This window comes from Macrobrachium nipponense, chromosome 1 (genome assembly GCF_015104395.2).
Source record: "Macrobrachium nipponense isolate FS-2020 chromosome 1, ASM1510439v2, whole genome shotgun sequence".
NCBI lineage: Eukaryota > Metazoa > Arthropoda > Malacostraca > Decapoda > Palaemonidae > Macrobrachium > Macrobrachium nipponense.
The window spans coordinates 116,391,692-116,410,744 of NC_087200.1; the positions used below are offsets into that span (position 1 = coordinate 116,391,692).

General features: G+C 41.7%; 1 protein-coding gene across 2 annotated transcripts in view; it reads right to left on the bottom strand.

Annotated features, from left to right (window-relative positions):
* Nucleotides 1-19,053, bottom strand: part of LOC135219572 (polycystin-1-like protein 2) — a 444,330-nt gene that overhangs the window by 234,096 nt on the left and 191,181 nt on the right. For both annotated transcript variants that reach the window (XM_064256448.1, XM_064256449.1), the window contains exon 11: nucleotides 14,540-14,686. In XM_064256448.1, the coding sequence (XP_064112518.1) occupies nucleotides 14,540-14,686 (147 nt within the window). The remainder of the gene's footprint in view (nucleotides 1-14,539; nucleotides 14,687-19,053) is intronic.

The window sequence follows — 19,053 nt, forward strand, 5'->3', positions numbered from 1 at the left end:
GCTGAGAATATGTTACAACGATAGCCTACGAAGACTCTTGCAAGGCATTCGGAGGCATGCAAGAAGCGCATCCGCTCTTTTTGTGGCTTTTGGTCAGCCATCTTTTCAAGAACTGAGACGCAAAACCATACCATGCTATTTGCAAAGACTGAAGAATTCTGAAAACTGTATTATGAAGAGGGTTGCCCACCCAGTTTACTTGCATAATTCAATTATTTTCAAACACTGGAAAAGCCTCACTTATGCTTAGTGCATTTGGTGTTCTCCTTATGCAAGAATGTAGTATTTCTTTGTTTTGTTCTGATATGCTACATATGTATATGCCCTTTCAGTAGGAAGAATCATTTAGTTTCATTAACCGCATCTCATTCATATCATAATTTTTCACCTCTCTTTCATAATCATTTCTCATACTTATTTTAAATTTTATCCTCTTAGAGTTTGGAGACTTTTATATATGCTTATATGTGTGTATATTTATGAGTTTGTCTATGGCCTTTTATGTCCGAAATAAAGCTTTTGAATTTGAATACCTAATTCAAACACAATAAAATAAGTTATGGCAGCTATAAGTCATTGTTTATTTGTTTTGGCAGCTCAAAAATGTTGTCTGCATCATAATCATACACATTTTTAGCTGGGTTTCCTTTTACAGGGTTAAACGAGAAATTCTCTCACCCCTCCCTTCTATCTCGAGCAATACCAGCCTGAATTCCTTTCTGGACAGTCTTTATCTATACCTAGGCCCTTTTTCCATAATACTATTCTGACTTCCCACTGGTCCTGCTTCCTCCATATCTGCTACTTCTTCAACAGGCTGCTCTCTCCCAATCTCTTCTATTGTGATATCCGAGTTCAGGAGATTTTTCTTGATATGGTAATCAGTATACGAAACAAGAAGCAAGCCTTCTATGAATCTCTCCAAGGACAAAAAAAAACTACATACTTTTTAGAGAAACAATGCACACAACGCAACAGCCTGTAATTGTGATTTTAAGAGAGGACAATTGTCTTTACATTCAAAGCTGACCTAATTTCTTTCAAGATAACCAGTAAAATCAGAGGCCAAGCTGTAAAACTCCTCTCAGCTAAAAAAATAAATAAAATAAAAAAGATAAAATAAAATGAGGTTTTATAAATATTTACCAAGTAATTACTTAGCTAACGATTATACTTACACAGCATCTTAATTCAAAAATTTGCAAACAAGTGACTGTTGCAATGCAGGAATGACAGGCCCCGCCCACTGCAACGGGGAGCTAGTGAGTGACCAAAGGGAACGGCGTCATTCTTATTTATTGCCGCAAAGTCATTGAAAAACAGAGGGGAGGCAGGCGGGCTCTGATTAAGTAATTACTTGGTATATTATTTGTAAAACTTAATTTTATTACAAAAGTATCATTTTTATATAAGTAACTTACCAAGTAATTACATACTTAGCTGAATCCCACATTGCAATGGGGGTGGGATGAATGGACTAGACTTATTAAATGCACTAAGAAGTGTTATTTCTGAACTAGATAAATGGTCAACACTAACTAAGTGTCTGTTGCTGTTTATCTGATAAGAGAGCTACAGCGGGAGATGCTGCCTCTGGTGGGGAGGGAGTCGCCTCTACATCAGTGGAAGTCTTGCAACGGGGAGCTGCCCGACCATTGACAAGATGTAATACAAAGGACATATGCCCTTGCTCTGGGCGCAGTACCAAAACAACAGGACCAGAGATCTCCCTGTCACCATCCAACAAATGATAAAATAAAACTACTAACCTATTAACGAAGTGGTGGGTCCTCAAGGTACCAAGTACCCCTTAAGCTCCCCAAAACTTGATAACCTAACTCACAAGGAGAAGAGATAGAGGAGAGATTGTGTCTCTCCTATGCTTCATCACCCAAAACCATGCCAGCCACCGCCAAGCGACCAAGGGTACTGCATTTTAAAATAATGTTTCTATTTCTTTCAAGTAACGTGATGCAAAGAGAGACTTACACCTCCAATAAGCTGATCGAAGGATCGCAGAGAGTGACAACTTACGCTTGAAGGAGAGGTGTCAATCACTCTGACCTCATGAGCTATCACTTTAAGCAATGGGGAAGAGTTCTCCTGTATATGGGAATGAGCTTTGGATATCAGGTCTTTAATGAAGAGTGACAGGGCATTCTTGTAAAGAAGACAAGAGGGATTCCTGACAGAACACCAGAGCTTGCTCAAAGGTCCCCTGATCTTCTCTGTTCTATCCAGGTAGCACCTCAATGCTCTGACTGAGCAAAGGACTCTTTCTTCCTTGTCCGGGCCAAGGATATCCATTCAGTTCTTTATATGAAAAGAGCAAGGCCATGGTTTACTAGGATCCTCATTCTTGGCTAGGAAGCCTAAGGTGAAAGAGCAGTTCGCATCACCATAGGAGAATCTGACTCTTCTGTCTATAACATGTAACTCGTTCACACGTTTAGCCATGGCCAAGGCTACTAGGAATAGCATTTTACGCAAAAGGTTCCTGAATGAAGTGGACTTGAGGGGCTGGAAGGGAGGGCCCACAAGCCACTTAAGGACTACATCCAAACTACATCCAAGTTCCAAGAAACCACTGTCAACTTCTGCTTGGATGTATCAAAAGACTTCAGGTCATGAAGAACTTAATTATTTTAAAGATCCAGATTGCAATGCTTAAAAACAGAGGAAAGCATGGCCTGGTAACCTTTAATCGTGGAAAATTAAGTTTCTTATAAGCCCTAACTAGAAGAGAAAATCTGCAATCTAGGCTACAGATGCCTCAGAAGACGAAATGTGATGTCTGACGCACCATCTATGGAAGATACTCACTTCGACTGGCAAGACGTTGCAAGTAGACTGGTGTCTGCATTTTGCAATAGCCTCTGCAACTGCTCTTGAAAATCCCTTTGCTCTGACAAGTTTTCTGACAGTCAGCAGCCTGTCAGAGTGAGCGCAGACAAACCTTGGTGGCATCTGATCTGAAATCTGGTTGTATGAATAAGCACAGTCTTTGGGGAAGCAGTCGCGGGAAGTCTACCATAAGAATTAGAAGGTCTGGGAACCATTCCTTCATGGTCCAGAATGGAGCTACGTGAGTCATTGACACATTGCTGTGAGATGTGAACTTGTTCAAAACTTCCCTGACTAAGCTGAAGGGAGGGAAGGTGCAGAGGTCCAGGCCCAACAAGTCTATCAGTAGGGCATCCATCACCCACGTCAGAGGATCCAGGGCTGGGGAGCAAGAGAGGAAAAGGTTGTTCCTTGAATTTATGAATAAATCTATGAAGCATCAGCCGCACAATCTCCAAAGGTTGGGGCAAATCCTGTCGTCCAGAGTCTATTTAGTAGGACGGTCAAGGCCCTACAGGAGTTCATCGGAATGGTGAACTACTACAGGAGGTTCATCCCAGACATTGCCTGCACCATGTACCCTTTGACCAAGGTCCTGAAGGGAAACCTAAAGAAGCTGGTATGGAAGGGGGCCCAGCAACGCGTCTTCAATCTCACCAAGGCGTCCCTCAGCAGAACTACAACCTAGGCCCACCAGGATCCCGACGTGCCCAACTCTCTCGACTGATGCAAGCAACATCGCATGCGGAGCCGTCCTGGAACAGCTGATCAACCGGGTCCTTAAACCGCTGGCCTTCTTCAACAGGAAGCTGAAACCAGCTGAGACTCGCTATAGTACCTTCAACCGTGACCTCCTTGCTGGAAGACATCCAGTTCACCATAAGGACGGACCATCAGTCGCTGGTCCACGCCTTCGTCAAGGTTGGAGATGCTTGGTCTGCAAGACAGCAACAACACCTCGCGGCCATCTCCAAGTTCGGATGGTCCATTGAGTACGTCCCCGGCGGGAGGAACCCTGTGGTCGATGCCCTCTCGAGAACTGAAATATACTCCTTGCACCTCGGCGTGGACTACGAGGACCTAGCACTAGAGCAAGCCTAAAACTCTGAAATGCTAGCTTTCCGCACCACCATCACCGCCCTCCAGTGGGAAGACATCCCTTTGGTCCTTCCAAGACAACGCTCCTCTGCAACACCAGCACCAGCCGCCCACGCCCCTTGATCCCAGCTTCCCAGCAGAAGCTGGTATTGGACTTAATACATTGCCCCTCGCATCCGTCGGCCCGCACAGCAACCAGACTCCTGACAGAGAAGTTCATGTGGCAAGGCATCAAAAGGGAATCCCAGGAATGGGCCAAAAACTGCATCGTGTGTCAGAGCAGCAAGACATGAAGGCACACCGAATCAGGAGTAAGCACCTTTCCTCAACCCAGGTGGAGATTGAGGCACATACATGTGGATGTCGTTGGCACTCTTCCCCCATCTGACGGTGCCAGATACCTCCTGAGGGTGACTGACCAGTCCACCAGGTGGCCAGAAGCCACCCCAATGTCGGAAGCCACTGCAGATGCCTGTGCTGAAGCCCTCCTCTCCAGCTGGATCAGCCATTTCAGAGTGCCAGACAGGGAACCGCCTTCACTTCGGAACTCTGGACCACCCTGGCACGACTGATGGGGACGAAGCACCACACCAACCTACAATGCTGCAGCAAACAGAATGGTGGAAAGTACCCACTACTCCCTCAAGGCCTTCCTGATGGCACACTGCACAGGCCTCGATTAGAAGGCACAACAATCAGGGGTCCTCGTCGGCCTTCACACCGACCCAAGAGCCAACAGCGACCCTTTACCGCCGGAGAAGGTTGCCCAGAAATTCATTCCCTGCCCCAAGACCTTCTCCGACAGAAGGAAGCAGTTCTGGCCAAAAGCCCTGGATTCCAGCGGACATGTCTTCATTAGGAACAACGCCACCCACCTGCCCTTAACAAGACCCTACCGAGGACCATATCGAGTTATCCTCCAATCGGAGAAAGTGTTCCTCATTGTGATCAATGGCAGCGAGGACTGGGTCTCAATAGAGCGGCTGAAGCCCGCCTTCATTCCTGACAAAGACGACACCACAGAGGAACCTCGCAGAATCCCTCCTCAGAACGAAACACCGCCGGAATCCTCCAGCGCACCCAGACGTCACTAAGGCCACCCATGGACAGCAGTCGAACCCCCCCGGTCTCCAACCAGGGGAGGCAACCTGCTGTCCAACTTGTCAGAAGACGAAGAGCCAGAGGACGTCCCCCGACAGATGGCATCAAGGATCCGCAGACTCCTTCACCCTCCAGCAAGATACCAATGACCAATCATCCAATAATTATTACCATTCCCTTTTCTATGTGCGCTCACTACGTTTCCATCCACACACATTCCTTATATGTATCCGTTTCTGATCAATAAAGTTAGTAAGAGTCATTCCTTGTCTCAGTCCAGTCCTCACACTATTATGAACATATATTGCTGTGCCAAGTTTTCCACCATCAGTTGGTGAATAACAACCAATTTAGTAATGTCAAATGTTTGTGGGGTTAGATCCTATGTGTTACAGGCAATTACATATTAGGCTGTGGTCTCCTAGGATTCTTTGTAATTCACCCAGCATAGTGTGGTTAAGAGGCCATTTATTTTCCATAGAATAATTTTATATTTCATTATTGGGAGGAATTGGTGTTAAATTTTGAAAATTGCTTGTTGATTTTACTCTCAATTTTGTATTGTGTCCTTTGTCTTGGTGGGTAACTGGTTATAAGTACCTGTGAAGCACTCATTACAACCACAAGATGAAGTATGTTTGGTGTTGTTGGTTATAGGTTCAGTTCCTTTGATCGAAGCATTTGATCTTTTACCTTAAGAAATTTCTGATTTTGTAATTCATTGGTCCTTGTCTGTAGTGATAAGGAATGTTGGTTTGAGAGGTTATTTGGTTTATTGTTATTAGTGGAATATTTGGGTCTTGTGGATGGTTGGGGTGGGATAGCTGTATTTTGGTTTGGTTTAATGGTATGATTTTCATTAGTATTATATAAGGGAATGCTATCATTAGTATTGTCCATTGGGAATTGAAAAGAGCGATTAATTGACTCGTTTTACTGTCCAAATGTTGGTTGTATAATTGGGGTTGAGGGTAAGTGTGTATTTCCACTTGTGATGAGGTTAATAAATGTTTTTTTTAGAATGTTCTCCTGGTGTTGTTGGAGTCTGTTTGAATTGATTGTAATATTCAATATTCAATTTTTACCCTTAGGTAGGATTTGTTCCAGTATTCTTTTCTTGTCAGTTCGATTATTACTGTTATAATTGATTCCTATTCTATTAGAAATTCTTTTTCATGGATATCTGAATCTTCAATATTAGTAGTAGTGATATTGGTGGATAAGACTTATTTTGGGTTTTAGTATTATTGGCATGAGAATTAGTTTGTATGTTTATGGTATTATCTTGATTATTATTAAACTGGTTGATATTTTTATTCTAAGTTACATTTTGCGAAGAATTTCGATTTTAAATGGGAGGTCTTCGCCTGTAAGCTTTATTTTGTCGATGTTAATATCTTTATTCTTCTCTTTCCCACTTGAATTGAGTATATTTCTAGGAGTCTGGTAGTAGTTGTTTTGGAAGAAGTTCTTGTTTGTAGTTGGGTAGGATGACTGTACCTTGTCCATAATTCTGTGTTTCGTGGCATGTAATTGTTATTTTTATATTATTTATTTCCGTTATATTTTAAAAGGCAGTGGACTACTTTTGTTGGTTACTTAGATTAACCATTCATTATCTTTGATGTCTCTACATTCTATGTCCTGCATTGGATATATGTTGAGTCATTTGTTTTCTCGTACAGCTGTTGGAATTTTGTTTTCAGTTTTGGGGACGAAATTTTGACTAGTTATCTGGTCCAAAGAGGTCATCAAAATGTACCAATGTGGGATTCAGTCCGTAATTTTTTTTCTTTTTGGTCCTTGTTTTATGTATGTCTATTAAAATTGTTATATTTTTCTGTATTGGTGGGAGGATTACTTGTCTCTGATTCAGAATTATCGTTTATAATACGTATATGGTTCCATAGTTATGCTGTTGGGGTTTACCAAATGGTTTTTGTTTATTTCTTTTTCAATTTCTGTGCACCCTAATGGGTGTTCTGGATTTGATATTTTACCTAGGACAGGATGTTCCCTTGTATAATTTTCGTTGCTTGAAGCTGTATCAAGGAGATTCAGGAGTAACGTGCCAATAGTCATCAACCGTGCCATAATTTTTCCATCATGAGGTCCAGGGGTACTCAGATTTTCAAGCTCATTAATCATAAAAATATTGAAGAAAAAAGAAAAATCTATATCTTGAAAGCTAAATCTTTCCAAATGGCACAAGTCAGAAATGACTCCCGAATGTCCGCATCCCTACCCTACCCCAAGAGGTGGATGGCATAACATAACATGATTAGTATGGCTCAAGTGTAAGGAAAACCTGCTTGCTAGGACTAAGAGTATCAAGATAATACAATTATCTCCATCCTAATCACATTATGGGCAAATTGGACAGAATGCTGAGAGTTCTATTCCTAAAACCAGGACCCCCTGGAATCCGTGGTCCAGCTCCACAGAATAGTTCCGCCTGAAAAAACATGTATGAACATTGTCAGGATGGATCTACCACAGTTCTCACTATTTAGCTTCTAAATTCAAGTCAAACAATAAGTTTTCTTATTTATAAGATCTGGAAAAATTTAGACAAAAGTAGAAAAATCCACAAATAATCCCAAAATATACAATGTTACATGTAGTATATGGTACTCTTGGGTTCACACCAAGGTGAAAAAAAGGAAAATGTGAGAGGTTCGAGAGCGGCTCCCCCCCACGTCAAGGTGGTTCCAAGTTGAGGGGGTCGCACACACCTGCCCTGTACACTTGTTGTACATAGTGTGTGCATCATAACAAAGCTTGGTTAACCACGTCTTGAAGCACTAGAATCCGACATGCTAAATAACAAAAACTAGTTTTGAAAGATGCTAAAGAGGCAAATCAAACCAAGCCAAAGACATCAGTAATAAAAGAAAACCAAAGAGGGTACTTCACCGACTTCAGCAAAAACTGGCAAATGTGAATTCAGGAGCAAGCAAGACAACACCTGACGTAAGGAGGTCTCCCAGATGAGCTCCCCATCCCAAGATGGAGGCATCTGAAAACAGAAGGAAGTCTGGAGGGGGAGAACGTAGAGGGATTCCCACAGAGATATTCTGGCTGCCCAAACACCAATAAAGGTCTTGCCTCACTTCCTCAGACAGAGGAAGTCTCCATAGGAGAGAATCTCCCACCGGGTCCAGAAGTCTTTCAGTCTCCATTGCAGAGACTGAAGATGAAGATGCCCATGAGGGACCAGCTTCTCCAGCAAATACAAAATCCCTCAGGAGAACCTGCCACTGGTGTGCTGTCTGTTCGGGTTGTGACAAGTACTTCTGTGCTACTAACCGCAACTTGTCCAGCCTCTGGACAGATGGAAAAACCCTCGACGCTGCTGTATCTATAACCGTACACTTGATGATTCTTCTTTTCGACATGATGGCAATGACTAATATGCTGCTGTGAAGAATTCAACGATAGTTTGTACTTTCTTGACTCGAAGCAAAGTTTTGAATCGTTCAGTTTGTGAACTGAACGCACTACAGCTGCTTTGTGGAGAGAGAGAGAGAGAGAGAGAGAGAGAGAGAGAGAGAGAGAGAGAGAGAGAATTTTCATTTCTATTATCATTATTTTTATTCTAATGTTTAATATTTTTATTCTTATCTTTTTATTATTCTGGGTAAAGATCTTTCTGGTTGGGAACCAGGTTCGATTTCTCTAGGATGATCATTATGCCTAGCTCCTGACAAAACTGAAGAAGACAATCTCTGTCCTGAAGCAGTTTCTGCCTGGAGCTTGCTAATAACAGCCAGTCGTCAAGATACCTTAGGAGGTGAAACCCTTGAGCATGAACCCATTTCGATACTAGGGCAAGCAAAGACCCTAGTGAACACCTGAGGGGACGTGGTCAACCTGAAGCACAGGACCTTGAACTGAAAGATCTGTTCTCTAAGGGTGAAGTGAAGAAACTTTCTGGACGAAGGGTGAACACGGATCTAGAAGTAAGCATCCTTAGCAAGAAGTCGTTGTACCTTATCCCTGCCAACAATGTTTGGGACGTCTCCATATTGAACCTTGTCTTTCTGACAAAATGATTCAAGGTGGAAAGATCAATCACTGGTCCCCACTTGCCTGTTGCTTTGGGTACCAGGAAAATCCAACTGTAAAACCCAGAAGAAGGGTGCTTTACTTCTATTGCACCCTTGTTCAGGATTTTCAACACTTCCTCCCGAAGTCATGAACTTCTAAGAGTCGTGGGCTTAAGTCCGACTCAGAAGGGGTCTGTAGGAGAGAGGGGGGGGGGGGGAGAGAGAGAGAGAAGTTGAAGGTAGTAGATATCCCACCTGCAGAACGTTTACCACCCATTTCTCCGCTCCAAACCCTTGCCACTTGGCCCACTGGCCCGCCAGGCATCCCCCTACCCGTGGCAACGGAGAGGGAGAGGTGCCCACTCTATCGACGACCCCCTCTGCCCCTTCCCCTAGAGCCCCTACCAAGCTTTTAGGAGCGTGATTGAAAGGAGCATTGTTGTTTCTTTGCCTTGGCCAGTGAGGGAGATTGGGAGATCCTCACAGAAGCAGAACTCTTCTGAGATTTAACAGGTAAAGATCTTCTGACCTGTTGCTGAGGAGGAGGAGGAGGAGGGCGTCTTGAACACACCTCTAACTCTGATACAGCCTGATGTACCAACCTATCTTTCGTGTCTGCTTGTCACCAGTCGATAGCATCTTCCAATTCAGTCCTCGGAAACAGAAACTGCGACTCAAGCAGATCCCCATTTCTGAGAGACAACAAAGACTCAAAGTCCACTGAATTTGCCCCATTGGACAGTGCTGCATCTCTCCTGGCCAGGAGGTGATTGGCCCACAGGTTGGAGCTGTGTGTATCAGGTTAGAAATCACCTTAGCTCCGGACTGTAAGTCTATTGAGAGAGGAACTCACTAAACCCCCCTCAGTCCTATTCGAAACAATCTTGGCTATCGCAGTGGACCACAAGTCCAGGAGACTGTCTGGAAGATGGAAGCCGCAGTAGTCTCCATAGCTAAAAACTCTTGTGATGAAAAGTTAGGGCCTTCAGCCCTAACCTGTTCCAGAGTTAGACCAGCTTTAAGACGGATCACACCCAGGTTAAGGTGACGGGGCATCAATTGAACTGTACTAGTGGAATAGTACTTCCTAAGTTGCACCAGAAGAGGGAGAAGAAGCTTAGATGACCTGCTAGAACGCAGAGAGCCATCTCATTCCAACAACAAAGCGTTCTCACATTGTAGGATGGATTGAGTGTGACCCAACAAAGGGAGCTCAAAAGAAGTTCTAGTGTCCTGTTTAGCACTTAGCAAGGCCTCTATACCTGTTGGGGTGATAGAACATTGAGCTTGCATCCTACCCTCAAGATTGTTGAGTTCACGAAACTCTGCGAATGAGGACATAAACTCTTGGTTATCTCCCTCCTTCTGCTTGAGCACAGATGACCAATGATATGAAGAAGATGGTTTGGCAGTAACCTCCTCCTGTAAAACTGCTGATGAAGCTTCCCCAGGAAGCCCAACATTCTGGATAATATTGGTTGGCATGTAAGGTCTAAAACTGTGTGGAAGACACACAGACTGAAGGTTCTCAAAACTCATCTCACAGTGATACTTGTACACGATCCCAACTCAAACAGCGTGCTGGCACATGAGAAGCACCCCGTACATGATCACATAAAGGATCACATACATGTATGTCAGGTGAGGGACGTACATGCTCACGCGAGGAAGCACATACATGAATGTGAGACGATTCAAGTACATGACCTTGAGACGCCAACCGAGCATGATCCCAAGACAAGGAGTGTTGCTGAAGAGAGTTACCTGAAGGAGATGGATTCCTAAGGCTAAGGTCTCTTCCAGGAAAACGAGAAGCATGTCCATGGGCCAATGAAGCCTCATGTCTTCAACCCTCAGCTTCAGTCTTGCCAAGCAAAGAATCCTTAGATAAAGCTTAAGCGACCTTCACATCTGCATCCTTTGATCTTTTAATCTGCATTTTATCATCCTTGTGCCGACAAACTGGTTCAGGAATAGACGAAGAGGAGTTACCCCCGACTTCGTCACCACATACTTGCAAGAATGATTCGTGTTCATGAACGGAAGATGTTGTAACACTCTTAAAGCTCTAACACTCACACTGTCACGAACACATACATGAGAGGGAGAGACACGGCCGTGAAGGGAAGACAAAGATGCATTACTCTCATGAAAGAAGGGGTATGCCTTCTTTCCACTATCCCAACAGCCAACCTCACAAACGCGAATGTGAGAGGAAGAAACATGACCTTGTGGGGCATGAGGAGAAACACTTCTCTCACTTGCATGAACATGAACGTGCATGGGAAAGACACAGCCGTAGACACGGCCATGAAGGGAAGAAGGCAATACACTTCTTTCACTAGACGACAAAACCACAAAGTCCTCAATCTTCCATCTTGACATGAAGGTGAGGGGGGGATGGTGTTGGAACAGGAGAAGGAAAGAAACTCCTCTCTCTACACAGTCTCTTACTAGCAGAAGAGACCCTCTGTTTACCATTCTTCTTTGTAGACACAGCAGAAATCCTCTCTTGCAAAATTCCAGTCTCTTGTAGACTGCTTGACCTAAAGCCTCGGATGGCTCAGCAAGAGAAGACGATGACGTCATATTGGGAAGGGGTGACGTCACTGCGGGAGGATGAGTGGCCACCGCATCTGACATCATAGGCTGAGCGGACTCTGTGAGTAACATCATGACATCTCTAAGACCGGAGCTGGTTGATGGCCTCACTGGGGGAGCGATAAGATGCAACCCAGGGAACACTGATGATGATGATGGGGCTCCACAAGGTGGCAGTACTCGAGATTCAATGGAAAGGAGTCCAGGGGGAAGCAGAACTGCTATAGGGGCAGGGGGAGGGGTATAAGCCTCCAAGAAATGCGACAGGAGTCCATCCAAAGAAGGTGAACCCCATAGCCCCAGCGACGCCCAAACAGCCACCATCTTGGATGACTCCGAATCAGGGCTTTAGATGGCGTAGCCTCCTCCCTCTCGACGAATCAGTGGAAGAAAAGGAAGGCGACAGAGGCACACTCACACTAGCTACAGGGGGAGCGATCATGGGAAAGGGAGATGCCGAATCATCCATCCGAGGAGAAAAAAAACCTTCCCAGGAAGGAAGAGTTGAAACTCCACAATGTTCCCTCTTCCAATAAAACACTTTCTACTGAGACTTAGGCCAGGAACGACATTCCGGACAAAGATTAGTACTTGTACAATAATTAGCATGGCACCTACTGCACATTGTATGTGGGTCTGTGACAACAGCAGCTAAAAATCTTCAGCAAGAAAAACTCTGAATGCCCAGGCACATGCGTGGACAAGGCTGTGGAAACTTGGTAAAATCCAAGATGCAGAAACACACACACCAACACACTGAAAAAAGAAACACAAGCACAAATCAACTGGCTTGGAAGGAAAGCAAAGTGATAGCGTCTTACTCTCCAAGCGAGGAAGAATGACCAGGATACCGTGATCCCAAAAGTAGAGCTGCTATGACAACTTGATAAGACAAAACACATTCAAAGATTCTGCACCACAAGCATAGATAAAATCAAGAAAAAAAAACCTAACATGGTCAAAGTATAACAGAGAGCTCCTGGTTGTACCTATCAGCGGATAAGTGAAGAGCATTTGACTCTTAAAGGATACTGACTTAGAAGTGCTCAAGGGCCTATTGTGAAACATTTAACCATGCCTTACCTAGAACTTGCTGAAACCAATATGAAATATGAGGTCTTACAACAAGCAGAACCTAACAACTCAAAGAGTTGGCACAACTTTGTAGCCTATTAAAGGTACGGGAGTCCATGAATGAATAGTTATCTGGAAGAGCATCAGCCACAAACTCTGGGACAAAAGTATATCTCCTACAAATACTAATTGTTAGAATAGGAGGCTGTCAAAATGGTAAGGAGCCCACTAAAATGCCCAGAAGGGATAAGGGCATTCCCAAACATAAAATCAACATCCCAGTAACTTTTTCCTGGACACCATGACCTCTATCCAACACTCCAACAGACTGGTTAAAGTGCCACAAACATCAAAATATGGAGGCAGTCAGAATCAAATAAACTTATTCGGCAACTACTACTATTAGTTTGCTGTAAATAAAGATCACAAAGATTTCCCATGCATGTGGGAGGGTTTCTGATACACAGAGACTCTGGGAAATGCTCCCTACAGCTATGCCAACTGAATGAAAGGAATGATCATGGTCAGACTTACTTAGTATTAATACTCCTCGGCATTAAGTATTTTAAGAACTTCCTAATAATTTCCTGAAAGCAGGCTTTTTCAACCTTTATCTTTTTACAACTTTTCAGGACTTTATATACAATGAATTTTAGATGTGCCAATACATAAACTATCCATGTTGCAAAAAAAATCTAAGAACAGTCAACAACGGACTACTATGAATTTTCTGTAATATGACTGTATATATAAAAATTTTAAAACACAGCACAGACCAAAAAACATCCAGAAATAAACAAACTTACAATTTACGAATCTATACTGATTAGATTAAATAAGTCAGCCTTCAACCATGACAGCAGCTATTCCCCCATACATGTTTTTCTTACCAGTCCTGAATTTTTTTCCTCTTAGATTTTAAAAACTGTCCTGTATTTTTCTTGAGATGTTTTTTATAGTATTATGCACATCTTTATGCTCATTTTTGCTTTTGTTCAAGTGGCAACCGAGTAGTGCAGAAATGTCAACATAAAAAATTAAAAGTAGTATGCTTTGGTTGATCCTCACCCAGAAATTTGTTCTATCATAATATCATTTAAACAATAATAAATTTATTTCTAACAGTGAGTGTTTGTACTGATGTCAACCATCCTACGCACTACCCAAAAGGTCCTATAATTACACTACTGCAACCAAAACAGAATAGGAGTCACATACCCCAATCCTTATAGAAGTGATAGTCACCAATTTAATACAATTATTACCACACTTATGTTTACATATGGCAACATTCAGGAAAAAAGGTGGGATTTCTTTGATATTTGGGCTGATCAGTGCAAAAGTTACTTGTTTGGATAGAATATTTTATCAATTTGCTATACTAAAACAGGCAGACAGTATAACAATCTGAAAGTTACATGATTGCTAGTTATTGCATGGAATGACTTGTATGGTAATTTATCTGACAAAATAGCCTTAACATTATACTCCCTTTGAAACTTGTTGAGTACTTGCCACAATTATCATTATGATTAAAGTATTTTTAAGAAACTTGTTGAGTACTTGCCACAATTATCATTATGATTAAAGTATTTTTAAGAATATAAAACTAAAAGTCTGGCTATAAATTAAGACAAAAATCACAATAATTTGTGACTCACCATCAGAGAATATCTGGCCAGTATCATAAATTACATCAACCGTTCAACACAAAAAAGCATTACTACTGAACGAACAAAAATATGAATATGATATACAAAGATGATACTCACCTTTGAAAATGTGATAGGGAATGGAGTTTGTATTTTTAATGGTATCCAAATCTCGTTTTGTAAAGTTGGCGCTATCACATCCTCTTGACAACGCATTGAAACCATCTGTGTCCAAGAACTGGTGGTCCCAATGAATTCACTCATCATCTAAATTAGAAGAAGGAATGAAACATTATATACAAGCTTAAAACTTCAGCTTTTACATTTGTGGGACATACAGTTCCTAAGATTTATCTTGACAAAATATATCCATCAAGACTCTTTGACTATGAGCATGCCTTATATCCCTAGCCGACACTTAACACTATGCTGTAACCCAGGGGACCCCAATAAGAAATTTGCTTAGGCTCTTTGCCAGAAGCCTTAGAAGAAGCAGAGTATTTAGGAGGCCTCATAGGGCATGATTCAAAGATACGTGAAGTCAGCACCGATATACAACATGCATACAGAAGAGGCATACACAAAGAACTGGGAAGCTGGGCACATATGCTGGGTCATTTGCACGACATTGATAATGTGCATCATGTACAGTGCATACTGTACATTTTATTGATATTTTGCTGTGTTGTAAGATGATTTTGAAATGATGGGACTACCTCTGGATGAAAGGCTAGGTTTGTTTAAATCTGCAAAACCTCTCCTGTCGTTCTACTGTATTTTCATTTTACTGTATTTTCTTGACTAAATACATTTTTTATGATATAGAGTGCAATGCTACTTGACATTCTATTCGCTGGCATTTGCAAAGCAGCCAATCCAGAGGTGCTCATTGGCTGTACCCTTGGTGCTGATTGGCTGTGTACCCCCAAGACTTTCTCTTGTGGAGATGTAGGTACACACAGTACTGCAGAGCTACATCTCTGTCACTTTAAAACACATAAACTAGTATTTGGGATCAGGTGTTATGCTTGTTTACCTTTGTACTGTCCGCATCCTTGTTCGCAGTGTTCATCATGCTTTAAGCTGCCTCCTAAATTCCCTGCTCCTTCTAAGGCTTCTGGCAAAGAGCCGCATTAGCCCACTTTATGGCGTGAATGAGAGTACCATCCAGTACATCAAGATGAAATAGGCAGAGATAAAGAAGGCTGTGAGTGTTAGCTGGTACTACACTAGTGCCAAGGTTTCCACTGTGTGTGGTAAAAGCATCATGCGGATGGAGTTGGCCTTGGTGCTTTGGATCACGGATTGCTGTGAGAAGAATATCCCCCTCAACACCATCATTTGTGAGAAGGCACAACAACTCTACCAGAAGTTACTGACTGTGTGAAGAAGAAGAAGTAGAGGAAGAATCAAGACCATTGTCAACTCCTGAAGTTTTTTGGGCCAGCAAATGGTGGTTCCATTGTCAGAGGTGGTTTCAACTAAAGAGTGTTCCTCTGCATGGGAAGTGGCATCGGAAGACATGGAAGTGACTGCAAAATATCCTGATATCTTCAAAAAAATCATCAAGGACAAGGGCTATCATTCACAACAAATACGCGAGGGATGCATCCAAGCTGCCCCCTTGAATAGGTAAAATCCATGAATACTTAGAACCCCTCTAAAAATGCTTATAACTGCCTATTTTGATAGTTCAAGCACAATAAACACCCTCTAAAATTGCTTATAACTGAATATTTTAATAGTTTAATCACAAAAAGTGCGTTTAGTAATGAAAATGATATGAAAATAAAGTAATTTGTAAATATTTCTTGATGAAAATATCGCAAATAGTCGAATTTCCCACAAATAATGGGTAGATATGGACAAAGTAATTAGTAAATATTTCTCAATAAAGAATATCGCAAATAGGCGAATTTCCCGCAAGTAATGGGTGGATATGGTCCAAAGAGAATTCCACGAGTCTCAAGAACGCAAATATGGGGGAGTCAACTATGTTTAATAGACTGGCTTGAGAAGATGCCTTCATGGACATAACTAATGAAGGACGAAACCAGAGCCCTAGAGGTTCAAGGCACAGAAGGATAGGATTATGTACCCTCATATTATGTGGCAAGGCTGCTGGCCTCATGCTGAAATCAGGCCTCATTTACAAGCATGCGAACTGCAGGGTCCTCAAGAATAAGAACAAGTATTTGCTGCCAGTGCATTGGATGCACAACCCCAAGGCCTGTTTCACCAAAGTCCTTACATATAACTGGTTCACTCAGAGCTTCATCTTCTGTTGATTATGGACAAGCTGGTCAGTGGTGTACTAAATGGGGGGCCGGGAGGGGGGGTGGTGTCTGCCCCGGGTGACAGCTAATAATAATAATAATAACAATAATAATAATAATAATAAAAATAATAATAATAATAATAATAATAATAATAATAATAATAATAATAATAATAATAATAATTATATATATTATTATTATTATTATTATTATTATTATTATTATTATTATTATTATTATTATTATCATTCAGTGATTTTCTGAGGCAGTCTGCCTCAGGAAACGGGCGATTTCTGCCTCAGGAGTGTACATTATGTCGCTGTAAAGCCACTCAAGAAACAATTTGAAAAGCCGATTACAACCTTGGATACATTGACAGACCAAAAAGAAAATGTAGATACAAGAGGATCAGCTGAAAGTTTACTAAAAGTACTGTGTGATTTTTTATTTTTGTCATTTCTCTCATTCTGGTTTGATAAATTGGAAGAAGTTGACTCACACAAAAATATTTGCAAACAGACGGAATAAGCTTGGAGAAATGCTGTGTTAAGATCAAAAGTTTGAAATTGTTCCTTTGAAGTCAGCGCAATGAAATTGTAGAGAAACCAATCGTACATGCAAGTCAACTATGTGAAGAAATGGGGATATCCATGGAAAGACGAGGAAGAATATAGAAAAGAATGCCTAGAGAGCTTGCTAGGGATAGTGGACGGACATTGCAAGAGGAAATGAGGAGATCAGTGTTTGAATGTATACTAGATAAGTTTAGTCAAGAACTGAATGATCGATCAGAGGCCATGGATAATGTGCTGTCAACATTTGCAGCCATTCAGCCACACACCTTGCTCTCTGTAAATAAAGAACAACTTCAGGAAAGTATCACAGGCATGTCTAAGATGTTTAATGAAATTCCAGAAGAGGAGGTCAAAGTGGAAATTAGCGACTCAGAAGACACCTGGAGGCCGCCAAAATCACATTTGAAGAAGCACACACACTTGGACGATCTTCCAGTTTCTAAGTTCTGTCAAATGGGGCTTTGGAGAATCGTTGCCAAATTTCTCTCTGTGCATGAGCCTCTTTTTAACAATTTGTGTATCAGTAGCATCATGCGAAAGAGGTTTCTCTAAGCTAAAGCTTATGAAGAATTATCTTCGATCAACAATGAGTAAAGCAAGATTGAACAGTCATGCTATAATTTCTATAGAAATGAATATGTAAAGGATATTAATTTTGATGATGTAATCGACAAGCTTGGTGCTGCTAAGGCACGTAGAATGAGAGTGTAAAATTTGTCTTATTTAGTGAATCAGGAGGAGAATATTTAGCTTCATTAAAAGCTTTCTTTTACATTGATATCTTCTCTGTTGCAAAATAAAATTTGTTTTAGTTATGATTATGGCTTTATCTAGCCTACAATATGCATGTATTACCAGTGGCTAAGAATGAAATGTCAGTGTACTATTATTGTTTAAGTATTACAAGATATCAACCAAATAAAAGCTATATATTCATTCCTTATCAAAATTCTCAAGTTATTGGGCGAGTGTGGGGAGGGGGGTGCAAAGGAATATTAGCCTGGAATAACCTTCCCAGGGTGCCAGATACTATAGGAACGCCTCTGATGCTAGTGGCTGCCCTCTACATCTTTATTACAAGGGAGTCAAGCTCGAGTTACTTTCTGCCAATATCACCTCATCCTTCAGCCTATGGACCATGGCGTGATCCATAAATTCACAATTGCTATGTCAGATCATCATCGACCAATTGTTGAAAGATATGAAAAAGGAGACCCTTAATGCGTGCTGGAAGAAGTTGTGACTGGTTTGTTCATGATTATAAGGGGTTCTCTCATGAAGAAATTCAAAATTTGGCCATTGATTAGGCAATCCAATTGGTGAGGATGCTTGGTCGAGAAGGTTTTGAGGACATCACCGAGGATGAATTAGGCACCATAGATATAGAGAGATTAGATGGACAAGTGACAATCACGTGCATGTAAGGCACCATTGTTATGCTATGATTTTCAGAAATGGCAGCAGCACTGACTGCAGAGCAAAATTATGAATTATTTCTGAGACATATAGAATAATAATGAAGAGAGAGAGAAAGAGAGAGAATAACTCCTTATGACTCCAACTCCTTCCCCCCCACCAATACTATATGAGACTGTATAACACTTCATTAACCCTTAAAAACTACATTTATAACATGGGTAACGCTTCATTAATACTTAAAACTGCAGCAGGCATGGATCTAGGTCTCATGATGCCATGTATATTGTTGTACTAGTAGTAGGAAAAATTATCAGGCTTAACCATGGTTATATGGACTGATAGTAATTATCTTACTAATTTA